Source organism: Peromyscus leucopus, chromosome 11, assembly GCF_004664715.2.
Source record: "Peromyscus leucopus breed LL Stock chromosome 11, UCI_PerLeu_2.1, whole genome shotgun sequence".
In the NCBI taxonomy this organism is placed as follows: Eukaryota; Metazoa; Chordata; class Mammalia; order Rodentia; family Cricetidae; genus Peromyscus; species Peromyscus leucopus.
The window spans coordinates 52,813,834-52,826,978 of NC_051072.1; the positions used below are offsets into that span (position 1 = coordinate 52,813,834).

At 46.8% G+C, this 13,145-nt stretch overlaps 1 protein-coding gene across 2 annotated transcripts in view; it reads left to right on the forward strand.

The window, feature by feature from the left end:
- The first annotated feature begins 225 nt into the window (after nt 1–225).
- Nucleotides 226–13,145, forward strand: part of Iqgap2 (IQ motif containing GTPase activating protein 2) — a 279,551-nt gene continuing 266,631 nt past the window's right edge. Inside the window, exon 1 of one of the 2 annotated variants that reach the window (XM_028871671.2) lies at nt 226–547. In XM_028871671.2, the coding sequence (XP_028727504.1) occupies nt 502–547 (46 nt within the window). In that variant the 5' untranslated portion in view covers nt 226–501. Of the gene's footprint in view, nt 548–785; nt 805–13,145 lie in introns of those variants that run through there. The other variant, XM_028871670.2, reaches the window with a different exon arrangement.

Consider the following 13,145-nt stretch of genomic DNA (forward strand, 5'->3'; position numbering starts at 1 on the left):
TTTTCTTGCTCTTCCCTGCGCTGGTTCACTTCCACCCTCCCGACGCTCCAAGGCGCCCTCCAGCTGTGCGCTGGGTCCCAGCGGCAGGGGTCTAGGATGCCTCTCAGCCCCTTCCTCTCCCGGGAGGCGGGTCCTCGTTCCCCGGCGCTGCGCTGGGCGTCCAGTAGGGGTCGCTGCTCGGCGGCGCGCTCCCACCGCGGTGAATAACGGGGCCGGGCGGGAGGAGAAAGGAAGCCTGCTGGGGGAGGCGGCGCGGCCCGCGGGCGGGCGGGCGAGCGAGGGAGGAGAGAGTTCACTTTTGCCCCGGTGTCAGCGAGACGCGGCCGCCTCGGGCGAGGGCGAAGGAGCACCGAGGGAGCGGGTCGGCCAGCTCGGAGAAGCCGGGCGAGAGCAGCCGGAGGCGGGATCGGAGCGCGCCCGCGGGGCGCAGAGCCCGCGAGCCTGGCCAGCGAGGGGAACCACGGGGGGCGCGCCCCAGGAGGGCCCCCGGAGCCGCGCAGGATGCCGCACGAAGAGTTGCCGTCGCTGCAACGTCCCCGCTACGGCTGTGAGTGCGCGGGCTCCCGCTGATCTTGGGGGCACCCCTCTCCCTGGGACGGCGTTGGGGAGGCCGAGGGGGCCCGGGTGCGCGCCGCGGAGGGCAGCGGCTGGCAAAGTTGGGAAGTGGAATTGCAAAGGAGCAGAGCGCCGATTTCCGCCCCATGTCCTCCAAATTCCTAACCGCAGCTTCCAGTCTCGTCCCTCCACCCCGCAAGCCTCAGCGGCGGCGCGGGCGCAGACCAGGTTGTGGTTTAGGGGTGTCAGGTGAGGAGCCCGCCTAGCTCCAGGCGCTGCCAGCTCGGGCCAGGGGGTGGCGTAAGGGGGGGGGGGTTCTGATGCTTCCCACCCTTAAGGGGGTGGAAAGTTTGTTTGCTGTGGCTACAGGTGGGCACGGCGAGTACTGTGCCTGCGCGCTCTGCGAGAGGTGAAGGCACTTTGCTGGAAGGGCAGGCTTCTCCTCCTCCCAGCCTCTTTTGGGCCTCACCTGAGCAGCTAGAGCCACTTTGGGCCCCACAGGTGTGAGGCCCTTCCAGCCGAAGCCCACAGGGACACGTCCCGCCCCCAGCCACTCTCCTGGCGGCTCTCCCCGCCCCCGATCCCCAGCGCGGGAGGATTTCTATGAGGAAGGACTCCGAGCCTGTCTGACTTGAAGGTGGTGGTGTCGGTTACTCGGCCGGCCGCGGGCTGCCCGCGAAAAGAGGTGGCTTTGACTAACAAGAGGGAGCCAGATTATCACCAACCACGTGGCCCCGTGTGCAGAGTTCAGAGTCCTAAATATGTGCTAGGAAGTATTTCCTTTAAAACAAACAGTAAGCTGGCTTTTTCTCCAGGGTTGGCCCTGTTGGCAAACCCATGGCCGAGAACCATGGGTTAATCTTTTGCTTGGGCTGGCCTTGGTAGCAGAAGTACCAGGTTTAGGTTAAGTTGGTGATGTCGGCAGTAGAGTTAGTGTGTTCATGTGGTTTGGGTGTTTGGTAGGAACACAGATGAAATTTTTGGAAGAGGGTCGCCAACTTCCCTAAGTCATTTACACACACACACACACACACACACACACACACACACACCAGTCTTTTTTTTCTTCTTTTTTTTGCTTTTGTTTTTTTTTTCTTCTTCTTGTGACAGCAGGAAGGAGTCAGCCAACTGCAGCTTCTGTAAAGTGAGAAAATGCATTCAGCGCGACCCAGCGTTTTGCAGCCTGGGCCAGTTCGCAGTTGGTAAACCACACAGAGAGCTCCCGGGGCTGGAGGAGGAGCCCTGTGCTCATCTGGTGGTTGCAATGTCAACCTCAGGCCTTTGGAAGTCCTTTCACGTGACAAGCTCTTGGCTCATAAGGTGCTTTCACTGTGTCGCGCTGTAAGATGACTGTGAAGTCTATAAACTAGGTGAGCACACACTACAACATGGTTTGACATCACGTGGTCCGTGTTATTCCTCATTAGCGATGCCCGGTGATGAATGTGGCCCAGGAATGCAGCATTTCCTTTAGCCCCTGCATGGGCATCTGAGGCCGTGCCTGATTTTTTATTGAATCAGCCTGTCACTTCAGCGTGTCTTAGAAGACCAATCAAGGAGGCAAAGAGCTTGCAAGCCTGAAGCCTGCGCTGTGGAGCCTCCTTCCTTGGAAATCTCTAACTTTTTTTTTTTTTTTTTTTTTTTTTTTACTAATCTGGCGTTGAAGGGTGGGGTGCCATTGTTGGAGTGACTTACTTTCCCTGTGATTGTCAAGGGCTTGACTCAGCATGGTCACAGTGGGGAGGGGATATGTGCTTATGTATTAACCACACTGTGAAATAGGAAGGCTTTAATACAGTAGTCAGTCATACCATTTAAATGGACATTTAGATAATACTGTTCATACCGTGTTCATGTCTAGAATATGTTTACAGTATGTGTTTTTAAAAGTGATATCTAGAGCTGGTAGGATGGCTCAGCCAGTAAAGGTCCTTGCTGCCAAGCCTGATGATCTGAGTTCAATTCCCAGGACCCACTTGGTGGCAGGCGAAAACTGAATCTCCCAAGTTGTCCTCTGACCTCCACAGGTAGACACACACACACACACACACACACACACACACACACACACACGATGTCTAGCAGACTATGCCTTGGTGTTGATAGACACCCCTGAACTCTTTGACTATCTCCTCGGAAGGGCCTGGTCTGGTATATGAGTTGTCGGTTTTCTGGGCCCCTTGTCAAGGCTGAACACCACGTCAGGGAGGACAACAGTGTTTGTCCTCACTTGTGGTGTAGGGCAGGCTTTGTCTTGCTTACTGGTTTTTAGTGGTTTGGTAAGCAGGCCAGTTCAGGAGGCTTCCAGCTCTACGACACAGGTTGGATCCCCAAGACTTAAGAAAAAAAAAAAGCACCTATAGTTTGTTCTGATGTCAACTCAGTGCTAACAATTTCAAGTCTTTGAGACTTTTGTCAAACTGTATGAAAGACAACCTTTTGGTGGTTTGAATTAAGCTGTTTTACCTGTTTCAAGTGTGGGCTTTTCTGCTCTCTACCCGCTGGAACTGTTTTTGCGGTCAGTCAGTAATTCTTACACAGGGCAACTAAAGTAGCTGGGCTCAAGTCTCCCCGCTCCCCTCCAGGATACATGTCTGTAAAATACCACATCCTAAGTTGTTCTTGAGGGATTTGTCGGTAGACGGTCCATGGTAGCTGTGAGCCTTCTCAGGTCGCTGACAGATCGCTGAGGTTGGCACAGGTGTGCATGGAACTTAAATGATAGAGGTTAATTTCCATTTAATTCCTGTTATTCCCGGTCATGTTCTCCTGCAGCCTGCAGAGTCGTGGGATGTGATATCAACAGAAGAATGCTGAACTGTCCTCTCAGGCATGTAATGCTGAGGATAGACCAGAAAGAGGAAAAAAGGGTAGTAGGCATCTGTATGCAAACATAGACGTAGAGAGAGACATGTTTAAACAACACCGATGCTTAGGGACCGTTTACAAATAGCTTTTCTGCTATTTGTGATGAACTATGATATATCTGCTGAGTTACTTCCGAAAACTCACTGCCACCATGATCTGTCAAAAGTTTTACTCTAATTAATTACTTAATTAGAGTTAAAAAGGCCAGTGAAAGCAAAAGGCCCCTGCTGTTTCTAGTGAGTTCCCTCCTCACTAGCAATCTGATCAACGTTGAAGGGTCATTCTAGGTCTGACACTACTGATTGTGTTTATGGCAAGAGTGATGGACTTCCGCTCTGACAAACACAGGTCCTTCTCATGAGTTACACTGTAGAAATACCAGTGACCAAGCTGTCCTTGTTTGCTCCCTCTAGAAAGTGAAGCATCAATCAGGTGTGGTGATACAAGCTTGTAATTCCAATACCCAAGGCTAAGGCAGGATGATTGTGATTTTGAGGTCAGCTTGGGATATGTGAAGAATTCAAGGCTAGTCTGAACTACATAGCAATGTCTTCAAAAGAAAAGAAAAAAGTTCAGCATAAAGGGTGGATCACTAAGTCAGTGAGGTGTTTGCCTGGCAAGCTTGAAGATCTGCTTTCGATCCCTAGAGCCCTCGACAAATAAAGAAGAAAACATCCAGATGTTTTTCACAGTGCTGGGGAGACAGAGGATCCTTGAGGCTCACTGATGAGCCAGCCTGTCTTAATCAGAGAGCCCCAGGTCCCGGTGAGATACCCTGTCTCAAAAAAACCAGGTGGATAGGAGCTTCTAAGGAGCTGGACCCGAGATTGGCATGTGCATGCAACCCATGCACATGCCAACCCATACTCATCCAAGGGCATCATAAATCTCTCTCTCTCTCTCTCTCTCTCTCTCTCTCTCTCTCTCTGTGTGTGTGTGTGTGTGTGTGTGTGTGTGTGTGTGTGTGTGTGTCTGTGTGTGTCTGTGTCTCTCTCGTGTTGAAAAGCTTCAGCTGATAATGTTGAATTTTTGAGCAATGCTCTTGTCTGAAGTCTGGATGGTGTGACTTCTAAGTCTCCTGGAAACTGGACTATTGAAGTGGTTAATGCAACTAATGCTTTACATTTACCCATCTGACGTGGAGAAATGTAAGTTCTGGAGTCAGCCACACTGCTGTGCGGCTCTGTGGCACGTAGCTCAGCTCTAACTCACTCTGCACTTTCGTCTGAGAGGTAGGAGAATGTGTGCGATCGATGCTGCCCTGTGACGCTGTCTCCACAGAGAGCCCAGCTACTCCGTTATGCTCTCGTGTTTTGTTTGAGCTCCCGAAGGTCAACAGCTAAAGTGTTGTTTTAAGTATGCTTTTAACTTTAATTACACGTGCTGAATGACTTGTTTGGGAGAGTTTAAGCTTGTAATACCGAGTCTGTTTTCAAAGTTCATGTTATTTGGGGCGTTAGCTAACCTTCTTTTTTTCTCTAGGGAACTGTTAGTTTGCAGTGGCCCCTCCCCCACCTACTCTACAAGCTGCTTTTGTGTGCATGGTGCTGGGAACCAAACCCCAGGCCTTGTCTGTGCTCTTCCACTGATCTATACCCCAGCCCTCCCTAACCTTTACAACAGCCTCCTTTGGTTCAAGGCTCCTACGCAAACAGCACTAATGCTTGCTCAGGCTTTAGCGTAACCAATGGCGAAGCAAAGGTCACTCAGCTCCAGAGCAGGCAATTACCATGGGCTATGGAATTAAGGCGTGTGATCTAACCAAGCCTGGGTGCCTTTAAAAAAACGTGTTGCTGTTCCTATCTGACCATCATTACTTTTCGGGGGATTGGGAGACAGTAGTATCGAAAATTCTCACAGAAGCTGAACTCCATGGTACTGTGTCAGGCCACACAGCTACTTGGTGACAAGGACAATTTGAAGCCACATGACTAGACCCTGGAGTCTTTCCTCATCCACCATTTGCCAAGATGCCACACCTGAGGGTGTGTGTGTGTGTGTGTGTGTGTGTGTGTGTGTGTGTGTGTGTAAGGGTTATTCCTTTCTCTTTCAGCTGTTGGTTATGATTTCATCAAAGTCCAGAAACCTATAGTCATTTGGATGGGGTGCTATTAAAAATAATACGCTTTATTCTTTAGGTCCATTTCAATGCTTTCTTTTTCCTAGGAAAAAGCATAGGCAACTCATGGACTTATATTCATAGAGTACACTCAGGCTTGTCAAAGGATTCTGTGTATAGATAAAGACATTCCATCAGGCTCTGGGGCCCCGATGTGAAAAGAAGGCTTTTCCACAATAATATAGTGGCACGCACCAATGGCTCTAAATAGGATAATTTGTAAAATGCATTTTATTTCATATACCATCCGTCCCTTGAAGTCTGGGTTTGAGGAGAAGAATTTGCAGTGGGGTGGCCGGCCAGCTCTCACCTCATTGCTCGATCTTGGCTCTCCCTCTTCAGAGGCAGCCTAGTGTGAAGGAAATGGCAAGAGCCCCAAAGCTGAATCGATTTGGGTCTCAATTCTGCCTTCCATCCCTGCCTGAGTGGCCTCGGGGTCTCCTCCAGCCCCTTCAGAGGTGTGTGTTAATTACAGAGCTCTAGACCTGATTCATGTGTAGTTCCTGGATCACAGGGCTAAATAAATTGTCGTTATTTCAAATACTCGAGCATCTATCTCCTGTGTACAAAACCTTGTGGGCGAAGGGGGCATAGCTAGTTAGAACTTAGGAGAAAATCTGAGGACTGGGATATAGCTCAGTGGGTAGAATGAATGAATGAATGCCAGGCATGCGTGATACCTCTGGTTCCATCCCCAGCACTTCATAAAGCAGGTAAGTGGTATCCCTGTAATCTCAGCACTTGGAAGGTAAAAGCAGGAAGAACAGACGTTCAAGGCCATCCTCAGCTACTGAGGAGTCTGAGGCCAGCCTGAGCTATACAAGACCCTGTCAGAAGAAAGGAAAGGAAGGAAGGCTGGGCGTGGTGGCATAGGACTTTAGTCCCAGCACTCGAGGCAGAGGCAAGTGGATCTCTGTGAGTTCGAGGCCAGCCTGGTTTACAAAGCGAGTTCCAGGACAGCTAGGGTTGTTACACAGAGAAACCCTGTCTTGAAAAACAAAAACAAACAAACAAAACAAAACAAAACAAAAAAAGGGAAGGAAGGCCAAGAGGTAAGGAATAACACTTTTTAGTGTATTTTCAAGTTCTGTGGAAGTGATAACTCTTGATCAAGCAGTGGGTCGGAGTAATAAAAGGGCTTTGTTGAGGATTCTGAATTTGAATAAGACCTTCAGATAGGTCAGGGGCAAACCTGAAAGGTCCTGCTGTGTGTGTTGTGGGAATAGTTAGCCAGGATTGATGCTCGTTGTGGATGGATGCTGAGGAGTAAAGAAGTACCTAGAAGGGGACACATCATGGAGTCCTTTATGCAGTAAAGGTCAGTTTGTGGTATCTTTTTAAAGGGTAACTTATTTATTTTTATTTTATGTGCATTGGTGTTTTGCCTGCATGTGTGTCTGTGTGAGGGGGTCAGATCTTGGAGTTACAGACAGCTGTGAGCTGCCATGTAGACGCTGGGAATTGAACCCAGGTCCTCTGGAAGAGCAGTCATTGCTGTCCACCGCTGAGCCATCTCTCCGGCACCCCAGTTTGTGGTATCTTATAGGTGCCTGAGTAGTAGGTATCTTCCTGGGCTCTGAGATGCTTTTTTTTTTTTTTTTTTTAAACAAAATGTTCTTAAGTGAGTAGCCCAGTAAAACAGGGAGTAGGTATGGGGTTGATTGGTGTGGGTGTGTGTGTGTGTGTGTGTGTGTAAGATACACTCTGTTCAGACTGGTTGAAGGTCCTCTGGGTTTGGGAGTCCCTTTAGGATGGGCAGCATTGCTAGATGGCTTTGCTGAAGGTTAAGTGAATTCTCTGAGAACGGGTAAGGAAAACATGAATAGTTGGAGTGGGCATGGATCTTGATAGCTAGGTTATCAAGGGATAGGGTTTCTCCCTCTTCTTATTTCCTCATTCTTTGTGTTACCGTGGCAATTTTCACCTCTCCATTCCGCTGGTAATCATTGCCTTCTGCTGATCAACATCCTGGTTTGGCTGAAGAATGACTGAGACCATGTACGCAGCTTAAGGGCAGTTGACTGGGGAACTTGTCAATAGTTATATACTCTCTGTAGCAAGAGACCCGCAGATTGTACCAAAGCTAGCTGGATTCTCCTTTGACTCTATAATCATGTATTACTTCTTGGTCTTTGGCCAGGACAAAGTGTCATTTTGCAATCACGTATTGCCCATGGCCTGTCTTTGTCAAGGGAGCGTCTCTAACGGTGCAGTGGTTTTCAAAGGACACTTGCTGGAGTAGCAATAGTAGAACATCGTTGGGGAACTTGCTGAAAAGGCAGATGCCTGGACTTACCCAGCCTGTAGAAGTTCTGGGCTCACTCCCTTCAGTCTCCGAGATTCAATAATCCTTCCAGGTGATGGGTGGTATGCCCTGGAACGTTAGAAGAATGAAAAGTCATTCCCAATATCCTATTACTCTCTTCACTGTGCTTGCAGGCTTTTGCGAACTAAGTGCAAACATGGTACCTTACACAATACTTGGTTTATACCATCCGGTTGTGTTTTGCTTGAGCGCACAGATGTAACATGTCCCAACCTAGGCCTTGACTTCTATACAGGATTGTGTTTATTGTGTGGAATTTGTCTCAGCGTGGCTTTGAGGTTGCTTTGCTCTCCTCTGGGAAACAAATGTGACGCAGAAGGAAAACTATCTAGTTTTTGTGGACTGGCTGCCCAGTGGTTTGCGGGGGAAGACGAGCTGGTAGAGTCAGTGTGTGGTGGTTTGAATGAGAACATCCCCCAGAGGCCCCTGTGTTGGAACACTTGGTGGCCAGATGGTGGCGCTGTTTGGGAGGTTTAGTAGGTGGGCCTTGCTGGAGAGAGTACGTCACGGGTAGCAGGTTTTGGTTGTGAATGGCCGAGCCACTTCTACCTCATGCTTTCTGTTTCACCCTTGTTCAAGATGTGAGCTCTCTGCTTGCTGCTCTTGCCCCCATACACTCATGCCTCCCTCCCGTGGTGGTGATGGACCCTGACTCGCTGGAACCGTGAGCCCAAACAAACCCTTTCCTTCCCAGGTTGCCTTTGGGTATGGTGGTTTATCACAGCACTAGAAGCCAAACTAAGACATGGGAAGGCTGGATGAACTGCAGAACCTCATACAGACTGGAGACCTCAGTGCCTGCCAGTTTCAGGCTTCTAATTAGGATGTGTTTGCTTTTTCCTCTAGATAACTCACACTGTTTTCATTCATTTACTCACAGTGTTAAGAATTTTTCACTAAGTTAGTAGAGATAATTTGAATAGATGTAAGGATACGAGTGTGTCCAGGCTCCGCACCTTGTGGAGAAATGAGAGTGTTCACCTTGCAATTGATGAAATATAAATATGATTGTAGCTTGAGATTCCCAAAGGAGAGAAACTTTCCTTCTTTCTTTCTTTCCTTCCTTCCTTCTTTCCTTCTTTCCTTCTTTCCTTCTTTCTTTCTTTCTTTCTTTCTTTCTTTCTTTCTTTCTTTCTTTCTTTCTTTCTTTCTTTCTTTCTTTCTTTCTTTCTTTCCTTCCTTCCTTCCTTCCTTCCTTCCTTCCTTCCTTCCTTCCTTCCTTCCTTTCTTTCTTTCTTTCTTTCTTTCTTTCTTTCTTTCTTTCTTTCTTTCTTTCTTTCTTTCTTTCTTGACAAGGTCTTACTATGCAGGATGGGCCAGAGAAAAACTGTATTTTGTTTTGTTTGTTTTATTTTGGGGAAAGGCAGCATCTTGCTATGCCGCACAGAGCTGGTCTGGTATTACTCTACTTTGTCAGCCTCCTGAGTGCTGGATTGCAGATATGAACTGCTTAATTTGGTTGAGAAAGCTCTCAACTGCTTTCATTATTCTGTTCCTACTGAAGGAAGATATTTTTTTGTATATTTTTTAAAAAATAGAGTTGAGGGGGGGGTGCTGGAGAGATGGCTTAGCGATTAAGAGCCTTCTAGAGGACCCAGGTTCAATTCCCAGCACCCACATGGCGGCTCATGACTGTCTGTAACTCCTGTTCCAGGGGATCTGACACCTTCTTCACACAGACATACATGCAGACAAAACACCAATGTACATAAACTACAAATAAATAAATAAATAATTAAAAAAACGGAGTTGGGTGCAGTGGCTTACATATGCAAACCTCGTACTGAAGAGGAAGAACTGCCATGATTTTGAGAGCAGTCTGGCTCAAAAAACAAAAACAAACAACAACAAAAACCCAACAACAACAAACATTTAGATGCTTGTGGTCATGTGCATTGGCAGACCAAACTACCCACAAAGCTAAGGTAGCAGGATCAGTTGAGCCCAGGGATTCAGAACTATCTTGGGCAGGGTATGGGGGGAGGTTGTCCCATATTGAACCTAAATCAAGGGCTGGAAGGATCAGGCTGTGCTCAGTGGGAGCGACTGGCTTGGCATGTGTATGAGGGCCCATGGTTCAACTCAAGTAGCTTAGTTCCTGGTGATTCACTCAGTTCTCATATTTCATTGGCAATACAAGTTCAATTTTAAGTATTGCTGATAATGTATTTCCTGCGGTTGGCTCAAGCCACGCTGATTTGATTTGCATATGACAATTATTTTAATTAGGAATCTAGCCAGTACCCTGCCCTTTGGCACCTGGAAGATACTCAATGAAGGCTGCTGTTCTAGGTTTAGCTTGGTATGTCTTTATTCTACTTTTTATCTAAACAAGGCACTCATTTCCATCACCAGTTCTGAAGGAAAGAGTAGACATTTCATCACGAGTTTAGGTTTGCTTTCTCCTGTGGATCCCAAGCAAGTTATTTCAATTTTTGTGTGCTCTCATTTGCAACATGTGGTTGGAAAAGTGCATTCTCCATAAAGGGTTAAATGGTTTTATACGGACCTGTATGTACCCAGGGTATATTCCAAAGGTGGAATCCCCTTTATCCATCATTGCTTCATTTCTCTTTCTACCTCCCAGCTCTCTTTCCCCTTCAATGCAAAGTATATCTACGTTCCTATCTTTTTCCTTTGAGACTATGAACGTTCTTCAGTCTTTTCTGAGGACATCGAGTTCTGTCTATTAATTTGATTGGGGATCAAATTAATCCTTGTAGATGTTCACTTAAACTCTTGTCCTCTGTTAGTATTTTCAAACAAGGCTGGAGGGGGTTTGGGTTTCTGTGTTGTCCTCACAGTGATCTTTCAGTTATCAGCAGCCTATCCGAGTCATCAAAGTTAGTGATCCTTCTCCTGTCTCATTTCGTCTTCAAAAGTTAAGTTGGCCATTGCCGCTGCTGCTGCTCTGAAGGTTTAGTGCCAGATAAAAGAGAAGGAACCACTGGGAATGTCTTGATCTGTTCTGCCTGGCTTCCACTGTGGTTTACTGCCAGGGTGAGCCGACTTTCTGAGTAGCTGTCCTGTGGGAGGCTGGCAGGGATGTGAGGAGGAGGAGGAAGTACATTGGATTCGTTAGGCATCCTTCAGACCTCACTGCTTCCAGAACATTCGCCAAGTTTGAAGTTCACAGACCCAGTGAAGCTGAACTGTGTGGTAACTAGGGTGCTGGAGAACCTTGGGGTTGGGGCTGGGGCTGGGACTCGGGCTCTTGCCTTGTGTGCTTGAGATCCTGGGCTTGGTCCCCAGCACTGCCCCCCAAGAAATAAAAATCCTTGGCTCTTCACTTTCAGCTGATTCATTTGTTTTTGTACCTTCTCCTTTCTACCTTTCCTTTTTATTTATTATTACTATTATTATAATTATTTATTCCAGTGAGTTTCCGTACTAGCTACTTTTACATTGCTGTTCCCATGATACCCTACAAAGGTAACCTAGAGGAGCAAAAACTGATTTGGTGTCACGGTTTCGGAGAATTTCAACCCATCATGGCAGAGAGGGCGTGGTGGAGCAACATAGTTCATGGCTGCAGGAGCAGTGTCAGGGACCGTTCACATCACAGCAGGCCATGACACAGAGAGAGGCAGGCACTGGTTGCTGACTATAACTTTCAACCTAATGACCCACTTTTTTCAGACAAACCTCATCTTTTAAAGGTTCCACGGTCTCCCAAAATAGCACTGTTGTCTAGGGAACAAGGGTGTGAGAATACAGGCTTGTATCTCAGTGGGGAACATTTCGGGTTCAAACCCTACATTTCATATAATCATTCACCACCCCCCTACTTCCCACTTCCCCAAAAGGAGCCACTGCCATGAGCCAAACTTGGCAGATGCCATAATGGGAACCTGAGTAGATGGCGTTCTCATTCTTTGCCCGGGCTGTGGGCTCACTGAGCAGGCTTTGCAGGGTTGCACTGGAGGACTTGGCAAGCTGTCAGTCACACAGCCTCATGGAATGAGCTTTCCCCTCACCCCCCACACTCTGCTTCCCATGTGAGTTCTAATAAGGCGGCTTCCTGGAGCCTTGCTGCCTATTAAACTCTTGGTAAGTTTGTCCAAGAAATGATCGTTACAGAACTAATACAAACATGTGCTTGCTTTGTTCTGCATTTACTAATGACTTTTATTCTGCAAATGGAAAACATTCATTAAAAAAAAAAAAAAGCATATAAAGATACTTTTCCTCTCCAGGCAAACCAGGTCCATCCTTTGGCGTTGATTCTGGGGATAGCCTCGAAGCTTTTCTCCTCATGTCTCCTGCAAAGTGTTTGCTATTGTTAGTCTGAACCAGCGAATAGTAGTTTGTGCTTCTCTATACCTCCCCAGTGTGAGCTGTGGCTGTAAGTTTGCATATTTAGTGAGGTGAACTCTGAGAAAGAAATGAAATTTCTAATGTGCTTTTCTGTGGTGGTTTGGAACCTCTGCATGTGTACTTTTGGTCCATTAAGACAGACAGACAAACAAGTCACCAAACAAGGAATGCTCCATTTAACCTGTATTTGTGTGATATTTCTAGAAAGTTCTGTGGAATTGTTTTAGAGATTGCCTGTAGGAGAGAGACTGGGAGCAAGGATCGGTACACTATTTATTTGAAATATTCTTTCACTATGTATTACTTTTCAAAAAAAAAAAAAAAACAAAAAACCACACGTGTTTTTTTTTAAACATTGTACCACATTACTCTGAGAATAATGTGAGTAAAATAGAACATAATAAAATTGATGAGTGTCAGGAGTGTGCTTTTTGAGTCAATACTGTGTCCCCAGCACTTGGTACATAGATTATGTCACCTGTTTCTACACTTAATTTTAATCAAAAAGGCAGAGAATGATCATGCCACTGTTCCCTTGTACTGAGATAATGGAGGGATTAAACATTTTCCCATCTCCTCCAAATTTTCTCTGACATGCATTTCTAGAGTTAGAAAAGCTAAAGCACTCACCTTCTGCTTCTCAAGATACAGGGTTCTTTGTAGCCACAAACTCTGCTTTGAGAATATTGGAGCCTGTAGAGCATGTCTGTTATTATTGGGAGGACTTGTGATGGTTCAGTTTCCAGGTGTGCTGGTGTGTGTGTGTGTGTGTGTGTGTGTGTGTGTGTGTGTGTGTGTGTATGCATATGAGAATGTGTCTGTGTATATATACATATGTGTGTATGCATATGAGAATGTGTATTTGTATATATATATGTGTGTGTGTGTATGCGTATGTGTATGCATAATGGTATGAGTATGTGTGTGTGAGAGGCTGACTGATGCAGTGTTGAGGTCTCA